This window comes from Schistocerca gregaria, chromosome 6 (genome assembly GCF_023897955.1).
Source record: "Schistocerca gregaria isolate iqSchGreg1 chromosome 6, iqSchGreg1.2, whole genome shotgun sequence".
Taxonomy (NCBI): Eukaryota; Metazoa; Arthropoda; class Insecta; order Orthoptera; family Acrididae; genus Schistocerca; species Schistocerca gregaria.
Genome location: NC_064925.1, coordinates 190,589,997 through 190,613,627, shown reverse-complemented (window position 1 = coordinate 190,613,627; position 23,631 = coordinate 190,589,997). Strand labels below are relative to the sequence as shown.

The 23,631-nt window shown below is 38.4% G+C and overlaps 1 protein-coding gene across 1 annotated transcript in view; it reads left to right on the top strand.

Annotated features, from left to right (window-relative positions):
- Positions 1-23,631, top strand: part of LOC126278799 (neural-cadherin-like) — a 232,353-nt gene that overhangs the window by 181,809 nt on the left and 26,913 nt on the right. Inside the window, exons 19-23 of the mRNA XM_049979072.1 lie at positions 1,695-2,039; positions 3,463-3,576; positions 3,691-3,877; positions 6,457-6,646; positions 20,414-20,652. Coding sequence (XP_049835029.1) covers positions 1,695-2,039; positions 3,463-3,576; positions 3,691-3,877; positions 6,457-6,646; positions 20,414-20,652 — 1,075 coding nt within the window. The remainder of the gene's footprint in view (positions 1-1,694; positions 2,040-3,462; positions 3,577-3,690; positions 3,878-6,456; positions 6,647-20,413; positions 20,653-23,631) is intronic.

The following is a 23,631-nucleotide window of genomic DNA, read 5'->3' as shown; positions in this document are numbered from 1 at the left end:
GGTACAAATAAAGAATGAACCAATCAGTCAGCTAACAGTCTGCTATAACACTGTTATTTATTTTCTGTAGCAGATTTTCCATTCAATCATTTACTGCCCTTCTCCCTCAACAGTCCTTGTTATTTCAGGCATAAATCATATACTTAACACCTCTTTAAAGAAGAGATATAGAGATTAGATGAACACTGAGGAATAATACTCCTTTGTCTGTCTGCACCATGATATTACACTGATGAGCCAGAACATTATGACCATTCACCTACTACTGATATAACCCCACCCAGGCAATAGCAGCGTAACCTGGTGAGGAATGACTGCTACTCAGACACACACACACCGTGTATGTAGTAACAGTCAGCAGGCTATCAGTGTGTTGAATGGGAAAGGTGTACAATCTTCCTGAGTTTCACTGAGGCCAGATTACAATGGCCCAGAGGCTCAGCATGAGCATTTCAGAGACTACATGAATTGTTAGATGTTGGTGGTGTCTTCAACTGGTGGCAAAACCAAGATGAAACCATGTCCAGACATCCTGGGGTTGGGCAGCCACACCTCATTACAGTTGTTGGATGTTGTAGGCTGAGCAGCCTGGGAAAGCAGGACAGGTGGCAAATTGTCATGGAATTAACATCAGAATTTAATAGTTGGCAGAGTACAAGTGTGTCTGAACACACAGTGCACCGAACACTCCTCAGGATGGACCTCCGAAGCCAATAACCCATGCATATGCCAATGTTAACATCATGGCATCAGCAACAATGACTGAAATGGGCCCATGACCTTTGGCACTGGACATTGGCACAATGGCAGAACATTGCGTGGTCTGATGAATCCTGATACTGTCTTCATCGTGCTGATGGGAGAACACAAATCCATCATCTTCCAGGGGAACAACTCCTTGACACCTGTACTGCATGATGCAGATAAGCTGGCAGCAGCTCCCTTATGCTTTGGGGAATATTCACTTGGGCATCCATGGGTCCAGTGGAGCTTGTGCAAGGGACCATAACAGCCAAGGAGTATCGTACACTGGTTGCTGACCACGTGCACTTCTTCATGACCATCATGTTTCCTGATGGCAGCAGCATTTTTCAGCAAGATGATATGCTGTTTCACAAGGCCAGGAGTGTGGTGGGTGGTTCAAGGAACACTGTTCCAATTGATGTGCTGGCCCTCCCTACTCACCAGATTTGAAGCTGATTGAATACATCTGGGATATGATTGAACATGGCATTAGAGGTTGTCACCCCCCCCCCCCTGGAATTTATGAGAATTAGGTAACTTGTATATGCTGGTGTGTTGTCAACTCCCTCCAATGACCTACCAAGGCCTCATTGCTTCCATGCCATGATGCGCTGCCACTGTTATTTATGCCAAAACTGGACATACTGGCTGTTAGGCCAGTGGTCATAATGTCCTGGCTGATCAGTGTATGTTCACAACTAATAAAATAAAATTCAAAGGAAATGCCTTTTGCGCACCCAGGTGTATGTTGAAAAGAATACAATTTGATGTTATAACACAGTTCCCTATCACTTTTGATTTTGCTATAGTATGTATTTGCTCAATATAAAGTGTAATGGTGTTCAATTGCAACATAACTTAATTATATTAACAATTTTAAAAATGTGTGTGACTGTTAAGTATTCAAATTGAGTGAACAAAATACTCCTGACTCTCACTGTTACCCACAGATTTTGGACTTGTCTGATGTACTGCTGTCGTTGGGCACAGTAACTGGTTGTTCTCATACAAAGCCTGCATGCAGCAATCTGGACTGCTCTGGACATGGGACATGCCAAGCAGACCTTACAGCCAGAGAGCCATGGTGTTGGTGTGATGCTGGGTGGAGGGGTCCAAGTTGCTCTTCACCAACTCAACCTGTCACATTTCTACCTCACAGTTACGTCAAGTTTGCACTCTCATTTGAAATTGGGCACTTCACAACTTTTATCCAGCTCAGATTCAGGACAGAGGAAAAGGATGGTGAATTATTTGGTCTGTCTGATCAACAGTCTCTGGAGTATGCCATCCTTGAGGTTTGTCATTTACATAGTATTACAATCCCTGAATTAAAAATACAAATAATGCCACTTTTTGAGTAAAAAGACAAACCTTCAGTGGAGGGTACTGTTGAGTAAACAAATGCAGGAATTTGGAATCACTCAAGATAATGGATATTCACATGTGAGTGTGACTTACATGATGTCTTTTATTTAGTTACATTCAAACTGTATCAGAATGTTTTACATTACCTGCATGACAACTGCCAAAGCATTTGAATGTCTTGTCACATCCACCTCTTACAAAACCAGTTTTCTCAGATTATTATTAGATCTTTAAAGTCTCCTCCACTGATAGCAGAATTGGAGAACCATCAAAGCAAATGGAGTCAAATAAAAATAAAGCCAATCTGCTGGCCCTTCTTAAGATAAAGGTTGCCAAAGGACAGATTAGTGGAATAATCACTGAGGACATGAATAGAAAAATGCAGAAAAAATTATGATTCATATTCCAGTAAATAAATTATGTGCACAGACTCTTCAGTGTACTAGAATACAATTTAGTAGCCTAAAAGACAAGGCCATTCAAAACAAAATGTTATGTCAACTGAAAAGGAACTTACTAATGGCACATCACTGCAGAGGTGTTACAAGACTGTGGAAGACATGATAAAGAAAGACTTAAGAGTTTAGGAGGATGTAGTTGATCACAAATTTATTGTGTAGAAATAGCTATTTACATACAGTAAAAACTGTATTAATATTTAAGTATTCTTTCAATTAACTGTGTATAGTTTGACTGGAATGAAGTTACCATAAATTTCTGAGATTTCTCCTCTACAGAATCAAAATTGAGGTACAAAACAGGGTAGTAAAGTGTGGACAGAATCAAGGAGTTACATAATTTTTTTTGGCATATTTATTAAAAGGGAATAAACGTAATGTTTATTGAGTAATCACACTGGCATTTATATAAATTTGTGAAAATGGTAACACATAACAACATTAAAATGTGTATTTTGAGTGAGTTTCAGTTAGCTAGATGTAGCACAAACAGAACTGTTATATTTGTCCTTGAAATGTAATATACTTGAGGTTTGTATACAGTAATGCATTGCTTGCTCAGTGGTGTGGGGTTGGGAATTTTGCACTTCCTTTAGTTGTAAACAGGTAATTTTCTTAAAGGTTTCTATACCTGTCAGTTTCTTCACCAATACTCTTCACTTTTTCAAAATTCCATGCACTACAATAGGTAGGTTTCCATGTTATTGGTCCTTCCATCATTCTAGTTTTTTATGTACTCATGAACAGTTGAAGAAATTAACTAGATAATTTTCATAGAAATTGTATATATTGTGACATTACCGTGTTTAAGTTGCAGTTGTTGTAAGATTCTATTATACTGATATATATTTTAATTATTTTCACAGTAACAAAGCACTTTTCTCTTCCCTCCTAGATACAACACGGGTATCTATATTTTCGTTATAACTTGAATAGTAAACGTATTGAAGAAAAAAGTATCTGCTTATGTTATATTTCTGTTGATGATGGATACTGGCACATGGCAAAGGTAAGTTTGGTTTAATATTACTCACTTTGAAACAGGAGTAATTGCAAATAATAAGTAAAAGAGCTTCTGTTTCAATAACCCTTACCATAGATGAACCAAATTTTCAATTTTCAGGTTTCACGATATGGTTCATTGTCAATATTGCAACTGGATGATGGCGAATTCTTAAGACGCAATCAGACCTCATTTTTTGAGGGGCATCAGTGGCTCATAATTGATAAACAAGAAGGTGCTCATGCTGGTGGAAGGGCAGAGAATACAGGCATAAATACGGTAGAAGTTTACTCTGACTACAGAAATGGTAATTTTTCACATTTTGTTGCATGTATAACACCAAATCTCTTATACTAAAATGTACACAGAAATGACTGCTAAATTTAGATTACTAGTTAGACTAGACACAGGCATGAACATGTGAAGGAAACTCAAATTAGAATCAGAAACTGGAAGAGGATGTAGCAAAAATGTTAATTGTGCTAGAATGATAGTTTCATGTTTTCCTGATGTTTAAGACATTTAATAAATGAAAAGCACCAGTTTGCTTTTGTTCTACAATATTACTTTTATTGCTAACTGGTTTTTGGCTTACAAGCCAGCTTACAAGATGGTCTTGTAAGCTGAAAACCGGTTAACAATAAGAGTAATATTGTAGAACAAAAGCAAACTGGTGCTTTTTATTTATTATAATGTTGTTCTACCAAGAACTGATGGAAGATTCTGTTAATATGATTTAAGACATTTCTTACTCTTCTTTTTGTCCTTCAGTCCTCATTTTTATGGGTCATCATTTTTTCTAATTCTTCTCAACAAGGTACTTTCATATCTCTTGTCATTTCAGCATCAAAAACATACAATTTGCTACAGTTAATTAAAAATGAGATTGACAGGAATTGCAAAATGGCTAAGCATGGATTGCTAGAGGACAAATGTAAGAGTGTATAGGCATTTATCACTAGGGGTAAGATAGATAAAGCTTACAGGAAAATTAAAGAGACCTTTGGAGAAAATGGAACCACTTGTTTGAATATCAAGAACTCAGATGCAAAACCAGTTCCAAGCAATGAAGGGAAGCCAGAAAGGTAGAAGAGTATGTAGAGGGTCTATACAAGGGCGATGTACTTGAGAGCAGTATTACGGAAATGGAAGAGGGGACGTAGAGGAAGATAAGATAGGAGATACAATACTGCATGAAGAATTTGACAGAGCACTGAAAGACCTAAGTGTAAACAAGGCCCCTGCAGTAGACAACATTCCATTACAACAGGTGATAGCCTTGGGAGAGCCAACCATGACAAAACTGTACCTGGTGAGCAAGATAGATGAGACAGGCGAAATATCCTCAGACTTCAAGAAAAATATAATAATTGCACTCCCAAAGAAAGCAGGTACTGACAGGTGTGAAAATTACTGAACTGTCAGTTTAATAAGCCACGACTGCAAAATACTAACACAAATTCTTAACAATGAATGGGAAAACTGGTAGAAGCTGACATCGGGGAAGATCAGTTTGGATTCCATAGAAATGTTGGACCATATGAGGCAATACTGACCATATGACTTATCTTAGAAGATAGATTAAGAAAAGGCAAACCTACGTTTCTTGCATTTGTAGACTTAGAAAAAACTTTTGACTGGAATACTCTCTTTCAGATTCTGCAGGTGGCAGGGATCAAATTCAAGGAGCAAATGGTTATTTACACTTTGTACATAAAACCAGATCATAGTTATAAGAGTCAAGTGGCAGGAAGGAGAATCAGTGGTTGGGAAGGGAGTGAGACAAGGTTGTAGCCTATCCCCAATGTTATTCAATCTATATACTGAGCAAGCAGTAAAGGAAACAAAAGCAAAACTTGGAGCAGGAATTAAAATCCATGGAGAAGAAATAAAAACTTTGAGGTTTCCCAATGACATTGTAATTCTGTCAGAGACATCAAAAGACCTGGAAGAGCAATTGAACAGAATGGACAGCGTCTTGAAAGGAGGATATAAGATGAACATCAACAAAAGTGAAACAAGGATAATGGGATGAATTAAAGTAGTAAATGAGTTTTGCTATTTGGGCAGAAAAATAACTGATGATGGTCAAAGTAGAGAGGATATAAAATGTAGACTGGCAATGGCAAGAAAAGTGCTTCTGAAGAAGAGAAATTTGTTAACATTGAGTATAGATTTAAGTGTCAGGAAGTCTTTTCTGAAAGTATATGTATGCAGTGTGGCCATGTATGGAAGCGAATCATGGAGTAATATTTTAGACAAGAAGAGAACAGAAGCTTTTGAAATGTGGTGCTACAGAAGATTGTCGAAGACTAGATGGGTAGATGACATAACTAATGAGGAGGTACTGATTAGTATTGAAGAGCAGAGTCAAGGGTAAAAATAGAGGAGGGAGGCCAAGAGATGAATTCAATAAGCAGATTCAAAGGTATGTATGTTGCAGCAGCTACTTGGATATAAAGAAGCTTGCACATAATTAATGAGAAGGTACTGATTAAAATTTGGGAGAAGAGGAACTAGTGGCACAACTGGACTAGAAAAGGGATTGATTGGTAGGACATGTTCTGTGGCATCAAGGGATCACCAATTTAGTATTGGTAGGCAGTGTCGAGGGTAACAATCATAGGTGGAGACCAAGAGATGAATACACTAAGCAGATTCAGAAGGATGTAGGTTGCAGTAGCAACTTGGAGATGAAGAAGCTGGCACAGGATAGAGTAGCATGGAGAGCTGCATCAAATTAGTCTCTGGAGTGAAGAACACAACAACAACAACAACAACAATTAAAACTAACAGTAATTAGTAGCACAGCTTCACAAGTTAAAATAATCACAAAAAGACCATCACTTTTTTTCTAGTACTTCCTTCTTCTCTTCTTCGCTACAGGTTGTGTGGATGATATTCGCCTGAATGGAAGAATTCTTCCCTTGCCTCCAGCTGCCAACATCACTCAATGGGGACAAGCAACAGTGGCTCTTAATTTGGAATTCGGTTGCAGTTTTTCTACAGACTGTAGCTTTACAATTTGTACAGAACCAACAAAGTGCAGTGACACATTAAAACAACACAAATGTGTGTAAGTAAGTCTTACCCACATTATACTTTTTTTCACTGTTTATTATGACTGAACTTCCCTCAAGTCAAAGGATAATAAATATCATTTTATACTTCCTTGGTGAAATATATGAATGCAGAGCTTTTATATTTGTTGTCATATTGCACTCAATCAAGAGGATGTTCCTTCGAAATAACTGTTAATAACTTCCAGGTGGGAGACAGATACAGCTGGTATCCTCTTGTATTGCCAGTGATCAGAATTGCTTGAGGAAAATTGACAACTATGACCAACCTAACACAGGTCATTAAATTTACATGTGCCATCACTGTATGCATAACTAACAGACATTAGCTTCAAAAATACAACAACCCCCCCCTCCAACCCCCACCCCCACCCCGAAGAAAAGAGAATTCATCTGGTTGTGTCTCAAGTTCTGGAAGTTTCCGAAGTGTTTGTGCAGTTTCAGATGGTTAAGTCTTTTGGAATATATATGCAGGATTGATTCTGTCAGGGAAATGGTCATTTTGTTGCCATTCACCAACATGTCTGACATCTTTGTACCTCTTCATATCAGACTACATATCTACATCTACATATATACTCTGCTAGCCACTAAGCAGTGTGTGGTGGAGGGCACAATTCACACCAAAGTCATGTCCCCCCCCCCCCCACTCTGTTCCACTCGCGGATCACATGAGGGAAAAATGACTGTCTGAACACCTCAGTACGAGATCTTACTTCCCTTATCTTTGAATGATGATCATTATGCGATTTGAAAGCTGATGGTAATAATATATGCTCTACATCCTCGGTGAAGATTGGATTTCAGAATTTAGAGGGCAGCCCCTTCTGTTTAGCGCGTCATCTATCTGCAAGTGTGTCCCACTTCAAACTTTATTTTAGATTTTTAACACTCTCGCGATGGCTAAATGTACCAGTCACAAATCTTGCCTCTCTTATTTGGACCTTCTCAATCTCTTGAATCAGACCCAACTGGTAAGGGTCCCATACAGATGAACAATTCTCTAAGACTGGATGAACTAACGTACTGTAAGCTATTTCCTGTGTTGAAGGACTGTGTCGCTTCAGGATTCTACCATAAAACCGCAATCTAGAGTTCGACTTACCCGTTACTCGTGTAATCTGATCATTCCATTTGAGATCATTTCTAATAGTCACACCCAGATACTTGACAGATGTTACTGCTTCCAAGGACTGATAATTTATTTTGCACTCATAGATTAATGGGGATTTTTGCCTAGTTATATGCAGTAGATTACACTTACTAATATTGAGAGACAACTGCCAGTCATTACACACACATTTCTTTTCTGCAAATCCTCATTGATTTGTTCACAACTTTTGTGTGATACTACTTTCCTGTAGACTACAGCATCATCCACAAACAGTATAAGGACGCTGTCAATACCATCAACCAGATCATTTATGTAAATCATAAAAAGCATAGGACCTATTACGCTTCCCGTGGGCACACCTGAAGTTACTCTTGTTTCTGTTGAAGTTACCCCATTCAGGATGACATACTGCTCCTTGTCTGTTAGAAAACTTTCTATCCAACCACATATGTCATTGGATGGACTGTAAGAGTGCACTTTTTGTAGCAAGCAACAGTACGGACCTGAGTCAAACGCCTTTCGAAAGTCGAGAAATATGGCATCAACCTGGGAGCCGGTATCTACAGCCTGTTGCATATCATGCGCAAAGAGGGCCAGCTGTGTCTCGCAAGACCGCTGTTTCCTAAGACCATGCTGGTTTCTGCAGATGAGCTTTTCAGTGTCTAGAAAGATCATTATGCCTGAACACAAAATATGTTCCATGATTCTACAACAAATCAATGTCAGTGGAATTGGCCGGTAATTATGTGCATCCGATTTTCTATCCTCTTTATAGATTGCTATGACCTGGACCTTCTTCCAGTCCCATGAAACTTTCTGCCATTCCAATGATCTCTGATAAATGACAAATAAGAAAGGTGCTATATTTGTAGCATAGTCAACATAAAATCTTAGGGGTTACCGTCTGGGCCAGATGCCTCTCTGGCATCTAAGGATCTTAACTGTTTTACAGTCCCAGATACACTAAACACTATGTCAGCCATCATTTCATTTGCTCGATAATTGAAAGGGGGAATGGTGCTGCATTCCTCTAACATAAACGAGTTTTTGAAAGCTAGGTTTAGAATTACGGCCTTCTGTTTATCATTATCAGTTACATTACCCGTACTGTCAGCAAGAGAAGGTATTGAATTATTTGTAGCGTTCATAGATTTTACATACAACCATCCTTCTGACAGATGCTTTCATTTCGCATAATTTCTGTTTGTCAAGCGGGGCAGTGACTACATTTAAAACGACTGTGCAAAATTCTCTGCTTTCTCAGCAACTTCCTAATATGTTTGTTGTACCAAGGTGGATTCTTTCTATAGTTCGCACACCCACAATAGAGTGATTAACTGGTAATTTTGTGGGCCAGTGGTTTGTTTCCCATGGGGAGGAACCTAATCTGAAAAACCCATGTGCATGTCACAAGAACTGTGCTACCCTTGTAGCTGCTTCCTGTGCATAGTGCATCCCTGAAACTGTATGAGCCACTGTATGGATGTTGCACGGGTGATTTCACACTGTCAGTATGGAGCATGACAATGGAGCAGTTGTGTAGATCTTGATGCACGTAACAAGGTGATATGTCATGATGAGAATCTCCCAAGGCCAGCTGTAAATGATATGGTCCTGCAGATGACATAAGAATCTTAGCTGGTTGTGTATGGGAATAAGCAGGGCACTGGCATGAATGGATTCCCTGTATACTAGCTTCATGGCCTAAGAATCAATGTTGGGTTTACACACACACATAAAAAATGTTTTGCATCACCCCAGTTCCCAGAACACCTGAAAATAGACATTGCGTGTGGATATTGTATCACCGACAGAGTCCCTTTTGACTGTTCAAAGATGTCACTAAACCCGCCCAAAGATATAAACAACCATGAATGAGCAACACCTATTAGATGGAGAAGGTACAACAGACGATCAGTTCCGGTCATTCCACGAGGAAGGAGGTACACAGCTCATGTTGTCTGTAGTTCAACTGTGCCTAGACAGTCAGTACCATGGTTTGTTCATGTCCACATTGTTCCAGGAAGGGCTCTCAACAAGGGAAGTGTTCAGGTGTCTTGGAGTGAACCAAAGCGATGTTGTTCGGGCATGGAAGAGATACAGAAAGACAGGAACTGTCGATGACAAGCCTCACTCAGGCCGCCCAAGGGCTACTACTGCAATTGATGACCACTACCTATGGATTGTGGCTTGGAGGAACCCTGACAGTTACACCACCATGTTGAATAATGCTTTTCAAGCAGCCACAGGTTGTCGTGTTATGACTCAAACTGTGCACAATAGGCTGCATGATGCGCAACTTCACTTCAGACATCCACGGTGAGGTCATCTTTGCAACCATGACACCATGCAGCACAGTACATATGGGACCTACAACATGCTGAATGGACTGCTCAGGATTGGCATCACGTTCTTTTCACTGATGAGTGTTGTATATGCCTTCAACTAGACAATCGTCAGAGATGTGTTTGGAGGCAACATGGTCAGACTGAACGCCTTAGACACACGGTCTAGCGAGTGCAGCAAGGTGGAGGTTCCCTGCTGTTTTGGGGTGGCATTTTATAGGATCAACGTACTCTGCTAGTGGTCACAGAAGCCAACATACCTGCTGTATGATACATGAATGCAAACCTGCGACTGATAGTACAACCATATCGGCGGAATGTTGGCGAGGTATTTATCTTCATGGACCCCAATTTGTGCCCCAATTGTGCACATCTTGTGAATGACTTCCTTTAGGATAATGGCATCGCTTGACTAGAGTGCCCACGATGTTCTCCAGACATGAACCCTATTGAACATGCCTGGGATAGATTGTAAAGGGCTATTTATGGATAATGTGACCCACCAACCACTCTCAGCGACCTTCACCAAATCGCCGTTGAGGAGTCGGACAATCTGGACTAACAGTGCCTTGATGAACTTATGGATTGTATGACAAGAAATACAGGTATGCTTCAATGAAAGAGGATGTGCTACTGGGTATTAGAGGTACAAGCGTGTACAGCAATCTGGACTACCACCTCTGAAAAACTCACTGTATGGTGGTACAACATGCAATGCATGGTTTTCATGAGCAATAAAAAAGGCAGAAATGATGTTTATCTTGATCTCTATTCCAGTTTTTGTACAGGTTCTGGAACTTTAAGAACTGAGATGATGCAAAACATATTTTGATATGTGTATGTTATTTGGCAGGGGGAACGACACTTCTGGTCAGGTGATTAAAGGCTTATAAATATAAAATCAAATAGGGGTAATGCAAGAGTAAGTTTAATAATGAATAACAAAAATAGGGGGCAGGTAAGATACTACAAACAGCATAGTGAACACATTATTGAGACCATGATAGATACGAAGCCTACATCTAGATCAGTAGTACAAGTTTATATGCCAACTAGCTCTGCAGGTGATGAAGAGATTGATGAAATGTATGATGAGATAAAAGAAATAATTCAGATAGTGAAGGGAGATGAAAGTTTAATAGTCATGGGTGACTGAAATTTGATAGTAGGATAAGGAAGAGAAGGAAACGTAGGTGAATATAGAATGGGGGTGAGGAATGAAAGAGGAAGCCACCCAGTAGAATTTTTCACAGATAATAACTTAATCATAGCTAACATGAATGAATCATAGCCAGCATGGAAGAAGGTTGTATACATGGAAGAGGCCTGGAGATACTGGAAAGTTTCAGATAGATTACAGAATGGTAAGACAGAGATTTAGCAACCAGGTTTTAAGTTGTAATACATTTCCAAGGGAAGATGTATACTCTGACCGCAATCTATTGGTTATGATTAAAACTGAAGAGACTGCAAAAAGGTGGGAATTAAATGAAGGGATCTCGATAAAGTGACAGAACCAGAGATTGTAGAGAGTTTCAGGAAGAGCATTAGGGAATGATTGACAAGAATGGGGGAAAGAAATACAGTAGATGAAGAATGGATAGCTTTGAGAGATGAAATAGTAAAGGCAGTAGGAGGTTGAGTAGGTAAAGAGATGAGGGCTAGTAGAAATCCTTGGGTAACAGAAGAAATATTTAATTTAATTACTGAAAGGAGAAAATGTAAAAATGCAGTAAATGCAGCAGGCAAAAAGGAATACAAACGTCTCCAAAATGAGATTGATAGGAAGTGCAAAATGGCTAAGCAGGGATGGCTAGAGGACAAATGTAAGGATGTAGAGGCATATATCACTAGGGGTAAGATAGATAATGTGTGCAGGAAAATTAAAGAGATCTTTGGAGGAAAGAGAACCACTTGTATGAGCTCAGATGAAAACCCAGTTCTAAGCAATAAAGGGAGAGCAGAAAGGAGTATATAGAGGGTCTATACAAGGGTGATGTACTTGAGGACAATATTATGGAAATGAAAGAGTATGTAGATGAATGTGAAATGGGAGATATGATACTGTGTGAAGAGTTTGGCAGAGCACTGAAAGATCTAAGTTGAAACAAGGCCCCTGGAGTAGACAACATTCCATGAGAACTACTGATACCCTAGGGAGAGCCAGCCCTGACAAATTTCTACCATCTGGTGTGCAAGATGTATGAGACAGGCAAAATACCCTCAGACTTCAAGAAGAATATAATAATTCCAATCCCAAAGAAAGCAGGTGCTGACAGATGTGAAAATTGCTGAACTGTCAGTTTAATAAGTCACAGCTGCAAAATACTAACGCAAATTCTTTACAGACAAATGGAAAAACTGGTAGATGCGGACCTCGGGGAGGATCAGTTTGGATTCCGTAGAAATGTTGGAACATGTGAGGCAATACTGACCTTACAACTTATCTTACAAGAAACATTAAGAAAAGGTAAACCTACGTTTCTAGCATTTGTATACTTAAAGAAAGCTTTTGACAATGTTGACTGGAATACTCTCTTTCAAATTCTGAAGGTGGCAGGGGTAAAATACAGGGAGCAAAAGGCTATTTACAATTTGTACAGAAACCAGATGGCAGTTATTAGAGTCGAGGGGCATGAAAGGGAAGCAGTGGTTGGGAAAGGAGTGAGACAGGGTTGTAGCCTCTCCCCGATGTTATTCAATCTGTATATTGAGCAAGCAGTAAAGGAAACAAAAGAAAAGTTTGGAGTAGGTATTAAAATTCATGGAGAAGAAGTAAAAACTTTGAGGTTCGCCGATGACATTGTAATTCTGTCAGAGATGGCAAAGGACTTGGAAGAGCAGTTGAATGGAATGGACAGTGTCTTGAAAGGAGGTTATAAGATGAATATCAACAAAAGCAAAACGAGGATAATGGAATGTAGTCAAATTAAATTGGGTGATGCTGAGGGAATTAGATTAGGAAATGAGACACTTAAAGTAGCAAAGGAGTTTTGCTATTTAGGAAGTAAAATAACTGATGATGATTGAAGTAGAGAGGATATAAAATGTAGACTCGCAATGGCAAGGAAAGCATTTCTGAAGAAGAGAAATTTGTTAACACTGAATATAGATTTAAATGTCAGGAAGTCATTTCTGAAAGCATTTGTGTGGAGTGTAGCCACGTATGGAAGTGAAACATGGACGATAAATAGTTTAGACAAGAAGAGAATAGAAGCTTTCAAAATGTGGTGCTACAGAAGCATGCTGAAGATTAGATGGGTAGACCACATAACTAATGAGGAAGTATTGAATAGAAGTGGGGAGAAGAGAAATTTTGTGGCACAACTTGACTAGAAGAAGGGATCGGTTGGCAGGACATGTTCTGAGGCATCGAGGAATCACTAATTTAGGATTGGAGGGCACAGTGGAGGGTAAAAATTGTAGAGGGAGACGAGGAGATGAATACACTAAGCAGATTGAGAAGGATGTAGGTTACAGTAGGTACTGGGAGATGAAGAACCTTGCACAGGATAGAGTATCATGGAGAGCTGCATCAAACCAGTCTCTGGACTGAAGACCACAACAACAACACATGTCATTTTTTTTAGTTGTGTTGTGGCACCTGAAGACAACCTCCAGGAAACAATGCCAGCACTCAATCACTCCATTGCTGCCAGACTTGTGGTGGACATACCCACAAAACTTGGCAACCTGCCTCAACAAGCCTGACTCTAATTGGTGCCCACAATCCATAGTGATATGCAGACTGCATAAAATCTCACTAACCATGTTGATGGAAATGTAGAGACCAATGTTCCAGTGCTAATGTTGTTGATGGGCATCACCTCTGGTCAGCAGGTGAAAACATCTGTTGTGGTCAATAAATAATGTTGATCCTTTGATGTAGGAGGCAGTCCTCCTAAATTGAGGTGAACATGCACAAAACATAATGTTGCTTGGGACAGTCACCAGTTGATGCATGCATGTGGTGAGAAACCTTACACTGTGTGCATTGTAGACATTTTCATGCCCATCTTCAACAGTATTTTTCCATTCCTGCCAAAACAAAATGTTGAGACATCAGACTGCAGGTGGGACAGACTTCTGGATGGAACATGTTGTGACGTTATTGCAAGTTTGTCTTCTGAATGCTGATGGAAGAAACTGGCAAGGCCTTCCTCAAAGACATCACAGTGCAGTCTGGCATCTTCTCCCAGAATGTCGATGGGTTGCAATTGCAATGTTGACTAGCATTGTCAATGAACATTTGGAGCTCTGAACCATCTTTTTGTGCTTGGGCCAGTGTGGGAAAGTCAGTAGGGCTTGTCAACCTGCTGACACATGAAAGACAGTCAGCTATAACATAATCAATACCTGAAATGTGCTTGATGTCAGTACTGTACTGCAGTATAAATTCCAGATGGTTATATTGGTGAGGAGAGCAGTTCATGCTCTTCCACTTACATACACAGGTCAACGGTGTATGGCCTGTGAAGATTGTGAATGCTCATGCTTGAATCAGTAGTTGAAAGTATTTAATGGCCTCCTATACAGCGAGAAGCTCATGGTCGTAGGTGCTCCACTTTTTCTGAGAAGGGGACACTTTGTGAGAGAATTACACCAGTGGCTGCCAGGGGCTGTCGGAACATTGTTGTAGCACCATGCCAGGAGCTGTCTGGCTTGTGTCTACCACTATTACTAGGGTTGGATTGAGGAGTGCTGTATCAGTGCACTTCACAGGGAAACTGCCTTTCACATTAGGCAAAGGCAAAGGTTCAAGCAGTTCTGCTGAATGAGGTGGGTGACAACAATAAAAGTTTATCATGCTGAGAAACCACCACAGTTTCTAGATTGTGGTTGGTATAGCCAGCTGCAGAATTGCTTTGACCTTCTCTAACAAAGGAGGAGAACACACAGACGAAATTCTTTGTGGTGTTCGCTGTGTTATTCGGTGGTTTGGTATTTTATTAATTTGTAAATGAAAATGATAATTTTATTTTATTACAATGAGTAATTACTAAATTATTTTTCTTCTGGCTAAGGATTTGGTCAAGTTGCTAAAGAACTCCAAGTTAATGTCATGTTAAAAGTGTTGTCTGTAAGTTGTGTAAGTGTCACTAAATCACAGCTCACACAACAGATTCTATACAACTATTGATTACGATGGAAACAGCTATCTTCAGCAAAATGATCAAACCACCGAATATCAACCGCACACAAAACTGATGTATGTTACCTGAAACAATATCCTTCGCAACTCGTGCATAATTAATATCGGCTCCATACATCAGCTAGAAAAGTTTGCTATAAGGATCGTGCTATGAGCACTGTTTTTAAAGTACCAATCTGATTTGAATTATTTTCATTAAAATGAGTTTGGGACCACCAGTACACATTTATTTTTACACATTTTTATTACTTTCGGCATTTATGTCTGCAGAGTTGAGTAATTTGAATTTGGCGCTGAGATAATTGTTAAGATGGCGGCAGACAATTGATAGAGACTTTCTGTTGTTAGAGCAAATGGAATAAGTATTTGAAATGCTTATTAAACTTTACTTTCGTATTGTGCACTATTTATACTTCATCAAGCAAACATCTGATTTTTTTCTAAGTAAAACACAGACAAAAAATGTGATACAAATCGCTATCATCAATGGCTGCGGTCCTTGCAGTGGAAAGAAATAATTAACACAGATAATGCTTTCTGAGAGAGGAATTAAAGTTACAAATAATTATTCACTCATATTTATAATAATAATGAACCCTATTCTCTAGTAATAATTAACAAATAATTACAATTTCTGAACACATCTCGGTTTGATATGCATCTTGCGTCCTGAACCTACAAAAGCCAACCAACAAAAGGTAAAAACGCAAGAGGACAAACACAGATCATAAAAGGAATTTACAATTGTCATTGTCTTTGTATGATACACATCGATATGTCCAATTACATCATAAAATATTATACAAATAATTAATATTTATTTCACTGTTTTTTCATATGTCGGATAGATAATGTTTGTAACTGTTAGAGGCACAATTTCCTCTCATTGCACTGTAGCTAAAATTTATCTCATGGATGTTACACTGTGTACTGAGAAGGTAACCACAGGTAGCCTGAAAATATAATTAGCAACGTTTCCAAATGACTCTGTAATGCTCCAAATGCTTCAACATTTCCTGTGGGTGTTGTTGATGTTGTCCTAGGGTGGCTGAAAATACAAGCACATCACCCAGGTGTGCAAAACAGAATAGAAGGCCTTGAAGGGCAGAGACAATAAACCTTTGCCATGTCTGTGCTGCATTCCCTAATCCCAGTGTCATATACATGCTTTCTAATAGCACAAAGGGTGATCTAATTGCAGGCTTTGGAATGTCTTCTTTTGCCACTGGTATCTGTTTATTGGCTTTCACACAGTTCATTCCACAAAGTAATTCAAATTGTAGTCCCATAAAAGTGGTCCCATAATAATGGTCAGGCACTGTTCTCACATTAAACACACAGTACTCTCTGTAGGGGTGTCAGGCTACTCCTGTTTTTACGAACCAGGTGTAAGGTGGAGGACCACAGATTTCTTGACTATCTGATAATGCTCTCTCTTAGCATAGTGCCAAATTCTGCCTTGGCAGTAGTGAGGTGGTCTAGTGCAAAAGACCTAGGTCTGCATGAAACTAGTGGGCCAACTGCCATTTCAATGTGGTGCACTGTGTTGTACGGTATTTACTTTGGAGCTGCTGGTGGTCTGGTCAAATTCAGAAACTAACTTAATAGAAAGGTGCCCTTATCAGCTTCATACTGTGTATGGGCACACTTAGATGAACCTGTGGCAGTTAACCTTGTAATGCTGTTGACCAATCGGATGTTCATTATGTCTGATTAAGAGTTTGTAATGTGTCAAACAGTCTGTGTCAGTGGACTGATGACCTCAGAAGTTAAGTCCCATAGTGCTCAGAGCCATTTGTTCTGTGCCAGTTATAGCTTCTGTGACATGTGTGGCAGTAAAATCCCAGGTGAACGGACAGCATAATCCTGGGTTAAAGTTAATCATCTGGATGTTGTTGGTCACAACAGACAAGTGAAAAAATGATGAGATGGTGATCTCCTTGCTGTATCTCTGGTGATACCAACACCCAAGCAGCTCAGCCTGAGAAGAAGTAACATTTCTAGGGAACCAGCTCCTCAAACTTTGCAGTAGCATGCTCTACTGTTTACAGTGTCGTCTTTTGACTACAGCGTGCTGACCTGCATGCATAACATTTCCAGATTTTCCATGCGCAAGTCATAATCAATGTAAGCAACAGTTGCTGTGGCTGTTGTAATGCTGAACTATGTTGTAAATGTGCTAGCCTGGGCTAAGCTGATGGCTTCCTGTATTTGGCCTGCAAGTTTCTTCACTGTAGTCAAAGACATGTGAGATTGATATGCCTTTATTCCAAACAGCAAACATGACATAATAAGCTCAGAAAAACAAGGAATAAAAGGATACACAGGATAAGCTTAAAACATGTAAAAAATCCAGTAGCCCTGGTGACTGGGTGTGGAATTGTTTTGACAGCCATGGTTCACTTGGCTACACCACATCACACTGCACCACCAACACTAGGCAAACACTTAATTCAGCACTAGCACATGCCAGCTCACTGATGTCAGACATTATAAATTCTTGCATTTAATGAGAGAGTGGTTATCAAATAAGGATTGCTGAATGTCACTAATCTACAAGTAAACAAATTATATATGTATCTGTATAGCTCATACATGTAAAGTTTGCATGAGTTACCACTGTCAATATTCCTGGAAAGTTTCTTATAATGTAACTACAAATCACGGGGAAAAAATTATTTCAATGATGTTGGCAGTGTTTATATTATTTGGTACCATGCTGTGCCTTTATATCAATTTACGATGTGTAATAACATGAGTGGCTCACTACTTAATATGTCACTCTATACTGCAGATCATTATTAACACAATGAAAATACTTAATTGCAACACTGGACAATATTTCATCTGTGACACAGATATTATTCACAATTAAGTACTATAAGTGTTTAACATACTAACTCTTTCTGTAGAATGTTTCTTCCCATTTTCCATACAGAACTGCAATAAGAACCATCTGTGAGGAGAAAATGAATAACCCTAGATTCGTAGCACTGAAACAAATAATAGATGCTCATTAACATTCAAGTCATGTGACAGAGTTCCAAAAGAGTGCTGAAGTTCAGTGTACTGTCTGTTAAAGCAAACTAGAATGCAGTCATCTATACAAAAAAGGCATAGGGATCACTGAGGGTAGTCCCTTCTTTAGAAAGCATTGTCTGTTTCAAAGAAATGATTAGCAAGAAAAGTAACAATTTTTTGGGCAGTTATGAAATGCAGCTAATTACTGTTCTGTTATGAATACCAGTGTTATCATGCTAACAGTAGGAGATAAGCAGCAGCTATTTAGAACTGCTTCACATTTTTAATAATATTTTGAATCATTGCATGTGACTGATGATTGTACTCCATAATGGAACCTAATTCGGAACATGATTAGTGAATGAATTTGAAGGTATAAATGCACAATTAATGCTAATACAAACTGTAGCTATGATGATAATGAAAGTAATGTAACTTTCCTTTTTATGTTCATTAACGAAAACCATTCTCTTTTCAAAACTGATAGTGTGCACAGCTACACTACATGATCATAACAGGCTTATTTATTAACCAGACAAACTTTGCCCTTTGAAGCGAGAAGTAAATGTGAATAAAAAGAATGTGGGTACCTTGTTGTACTATATAGCTATTTTATGTTCCTGTGTTATGGTGTAATGTTAGCTGATATGAGTACTTTCATGACTGTACTATATTGCACCTTACTATCTCCATTATTGTAAATTTTACAAAATGCTGTGATTGTAAATACTGTTAAAACACTGACTCATTCCATATCCTAGCTACTCAAATATGAGACATTCCAGAAAGTAAGTACTGTTTTGAAACAAAAAAAAAAACATAAAAACCTTTGTTTCTTCAAAACAAAATTATTTTTACAAGAAAGAGCATTTCTTAAACTATATTTCAACATAGTTGTCACCATTGTTCAGACATTTTTCTTAGCAGGAAGCCAATTTTCCTATGTCTTGTCACAGAAAGGTACCACCAGAGAAGACAGCCACTACTGAACATTGCTTTTTGTGTTGTCATCGCTGTCAAAGTGGCTTCCTCCAAAATCATGCTTCATGTTCAAAAATGAGTGGTGGTCAGAATGAGTGAGATCAGGGCTGTATGGCAGGTGATCAGATTGCTCCCAACAAAATTGTTGAGTGACATGAGCAGAATGGGGATGTGCATTGCCATGAAGCAATACAATGCCCTGACTGAGCATACCACATCTTTTGTTCTGAACTGCTTCCCAAAGTTTTCTCAATTTTGTATAGTATCCTACTGCAGTGACAGTTTCACCTATGAGAGCACATAATTTTTTGTGCAGGCAATGTTGTTTTGAATTTCTTTTTATTTTTTTTATTTTTTTTTTTTTTTAATGCATCATGAGTGCCTTCAGTCCACTGACTGTTATTTTGGTTCTGGTGTGTCATGACAAGCCCAAGTTTCATTATTGGTCACATTCTGTTTAAAAGTTCATCTCCTTCATCAGTATATCAGATAATAAATGTCAAAGCACTGACTAGTTTCTTCATTTTTGTGGACATCCATAAGCACTTTTGGAACGAAATGGGAACACAATTTGCTAAAATTTAAGCAAATTGTGACATTATCATGCCAAAAAGGTTTTTGAAATGTATGGAAACTCATCACAAAGCATTCTTATTGTGAACTGTGTGTTTTCACGAATTTTCTCATGTGCTTTCTCAACCAAACCATCAATAACAACAGAAGGCTATCCACTCCATGCTTCATCATAAAAATTGTTTTGTCCATCATTGTCTCACCCACTTTTTGACCAGTCCATCACTCACTGAATTTTCAGCAATAATCTCTACAAGTTGACAATGAATTCTGGCTGTCTTAACATTCTTTGTATTCAAAAAATGTATTACAGAATGCACTTCGCAGTTGGAGGGTTCAGAGATTGCCTTAAAATTTCTGAACTATTACTAGCAAATGTTAACACAATCCAGCTGTAACATCATCAGTGGAAAGACAATGAACCACAGAGTAGTGTGAATGTGCTGGACTATGACACTAGTGCCGTGGTGGTGGAAGAATGATTGTACTTACTTTCTGGACACACCTTGTACTATGGGAAAAACAAAGCTCATTATAAAATTATAAATAAAAACAATGTTTGTGTCATTCTCTTCAGGTGCAGTGATGCTCAGATTTTAGCTGCAACCAGTAAGGATTGCACTGAGAAAGACTGTGCAAGTACCTCTTGTGGTAATACTAAGAACTGTCTGAATCTTCATTCCAAGTTCTATTATGAATGTCGGTGTCCTGATGATGTAACAACCATGAACTGCAAATTTCTTGGTGATAAAGATACATTTGGAATTGGTGTTTGGGCTTTAATAGCTTTGTTGTCTACACTTTTCTTAATATTAGGTAAGAACTGAAGTACAGTACATAATTGTAATGGATTCATTTAAGAAAACCATTATATTTAACTTCAAATAACTATTTAGATGCTTAAAAAAACAAAGGATGCATGTTGATATAGTTTTTTGTGCCTATACATCCTACATCTCTCAGGTTTTTCACAGTGATTATTGCCTTCTCTATCAGTTAAAATATTTATAAGAATGAAAAAGATATTTAGCTTTCTCTCTTTATTCTCATGTTAACTATTTCATTATGTTTCTGGCAGTGTATTTATAGTACAGGGTGTCAATAAAAATATGTCCCAGCAGTAAATAATATAGCATTAACTGTTAATGTTGTAGAGTGTTAGTTAAAGGTCCTAATTAAACTCAAAAATATTTAGTTAAGTGCATGCACAAGTACTGCTTTGTCATTTTCCCACTTGGAGGCCACACATGCAAAATGGCAGCTACTGAGTGCAACACATTTTCTGTTCTGCAATTTTCTAAGAGTGAATACCTCACCTGACAACTGTGCATTTTGAAGTGCCAATTCCGGGATGGCGTGGTATGCCAAACCAGGATCAGCGCTGCTCAGGGAATTAGTGAAAATCATCAGTCTGCTGGCGAGCCTTGATGTGGTTTTCAGGTGGTTCCTCACAATGTGCCAAGTGAATACTAAGCCGGTACCCAAGTCCCACCTCAGTTACATGTGCCACAAACATTTAAAAAATTTCTCACTTGTTTCTACAGGAATACTCAGACAGTTTTAGCGCACATATTCCATTCTGAGAGGGAGGGAATGGGTGGTTATAGGAAGGGCACCTAGTCACCCCATAAACTAACAAAGCCAAATTCATTCATAACCATGCCAACACTGTGCTGAGGCAGGACAAAAGCACAAGCAAAAGAAGAGGAATTTGTTAAAAATGACTGTAATTTCAGTTAAACATGTGTTTTGTTTAAAGTTTAGCTGTGATGTCCCACATACAAAAAGATACACTGATGGCATAATAAGTTCAAAATGAACAGAAGTGTGTAAAGGGAAAAGTACTCGATGACCAAATATTTCTGAAGAGGATTTTGACTGTGTCAGAGCATGTTACTACATTCATGGTCCTAAGAAGTCTGTTTGGAAATCAAATCTTGAATTTCAGTCATCAGAGTATGGAAGATTTTACAACATTTACACATGTGGATACAACTGATAATTTCTTTAAAGACAGATGAATATGTAACTTTGTCAGTGAAGTGTTGCTGCAAGAAGAAGACTTTCTTGATTGTGTGGTGTTTAGTGATGAGCAAATTTTCACCTATATGGGAAGATAAATACCCATGACAGAAAATACCCTTGAAACTGTACAAAATCAAAGAGTGTCACCAAAATTAAATGTTTTGTGCACTTTGTCTCTACATCAAGCTAAGATTATATCTGCTGTAATGGATGACTGTAATTAAAAGGCTGTAGAAATAAGAATGTGCAAGAAGAACTTCAAGTGTGACAGTAGATATAATCTGAGTGGTGACAGCAATACATAATTACTGACCAATCACAAGCCATCTATGGGCTATATAATGCCACCAAAGCAGCAATTTAGTCAGTCAGTTGCTGAAGACAAAGATGATGGAGGTAATCATTCAGAGCTTAGGGCTTTACACTGAATTAACATAGAAGAATTCCAAGAATATTTTATACAAAAACTAGGTTAGTTTATCTTCAGTTTGATGTATGATTTGTTGTAAATAGTCTAAATTAAACTGTTATAATGTATGATTGAAACTGGGACATTCTTTTATGGACCCTTTGTATTATTGTCTGTTTTGAGTATAAATAGTTACAACTAAATTGTGCTGCAACCATACTCTCGTATAGGAAGGTAGGCAATAATTTGAAAATGTAATCTGTTCTCTCATATTTTTTTCCTGTAAGGGAGAATGTGACTGCAGTCTTTTGGCATTAAAGGTAAATTTGTTATGCAATTGTGCTATTTATTCCTGCTTATGCAGTGATCAATATTAAATATCTTTCTAATTTTGACCATGCATACTCAAAATATTTTTAAATATAAATAAAATAAAATTTTATATATCGCATTTCTTTGCCCCAGTGAAGCTTTCATGAGGACACAGCTGTTTTCTTTTACACCAAGGGACAATTTACAGTGTCAGTAAATTTTTGAAACAGAAGAGGTGTCTTACTATAATTGCAAAAAATTACTCCACCCTGATAGTATTGCTGCTGAATGGATAGTGTGGGCAAAGAGATAACTAGTGGTCCTTAATCATTATTTATTACCAAGTCTTTGTTGCTCACCAGCCATGGCTAGATAGACTGCATCAAAGCTACAAAACTGATATATTACAGTACAAATAATATGTGATATTACAAAATATTTGAACATGTTTAGTGTGTGGCTACAGATACAATTCATCTACCACTGACATTTCAGTTCTCTACAAGATTTACTAGTTTGATCAAAGTTCAGGAAATCCTTTCACTTTCCTCACAATCAAAAGATTTCATGAACCTGTCTAGTGGCAGGACATGGGCAGGAATTTGAACATTCTCAGAGCAGTCATTGGAAAGCGGTCTCTTGTTTTAGTACTGTTTTGTTCTCTTGGTTGCAGCTGTTGTGATCACAGTTTCTCAATGGTAATCTAAATTTTCCTTAATGTGAATGAGGCACAAAAATACTCATTATTCCTAGTTTTGTGAACAATGGCATGTAGTTTCCTGTGTCGTACTTTATGTAATAATTCTTACTGCCTCCTTTTGCAGTAATACCACGTCCTTGCAACCTGATGAATGACACCAGACCTGTAGTCCATGGGTAATATGGCTGTGGAAGGGACCATGCAGTAGATATTGCCCTGTAGCTATGCTTTTTAATCTCTTCTGGAGATATACTAAATGTGTCCTTCTTCTGCATACATGCCAAGAGTGTCCATTCCATGTGAGTTTGTGGTATACTACAGAACCCAGCAGTTTCATAGTTTCTCCATT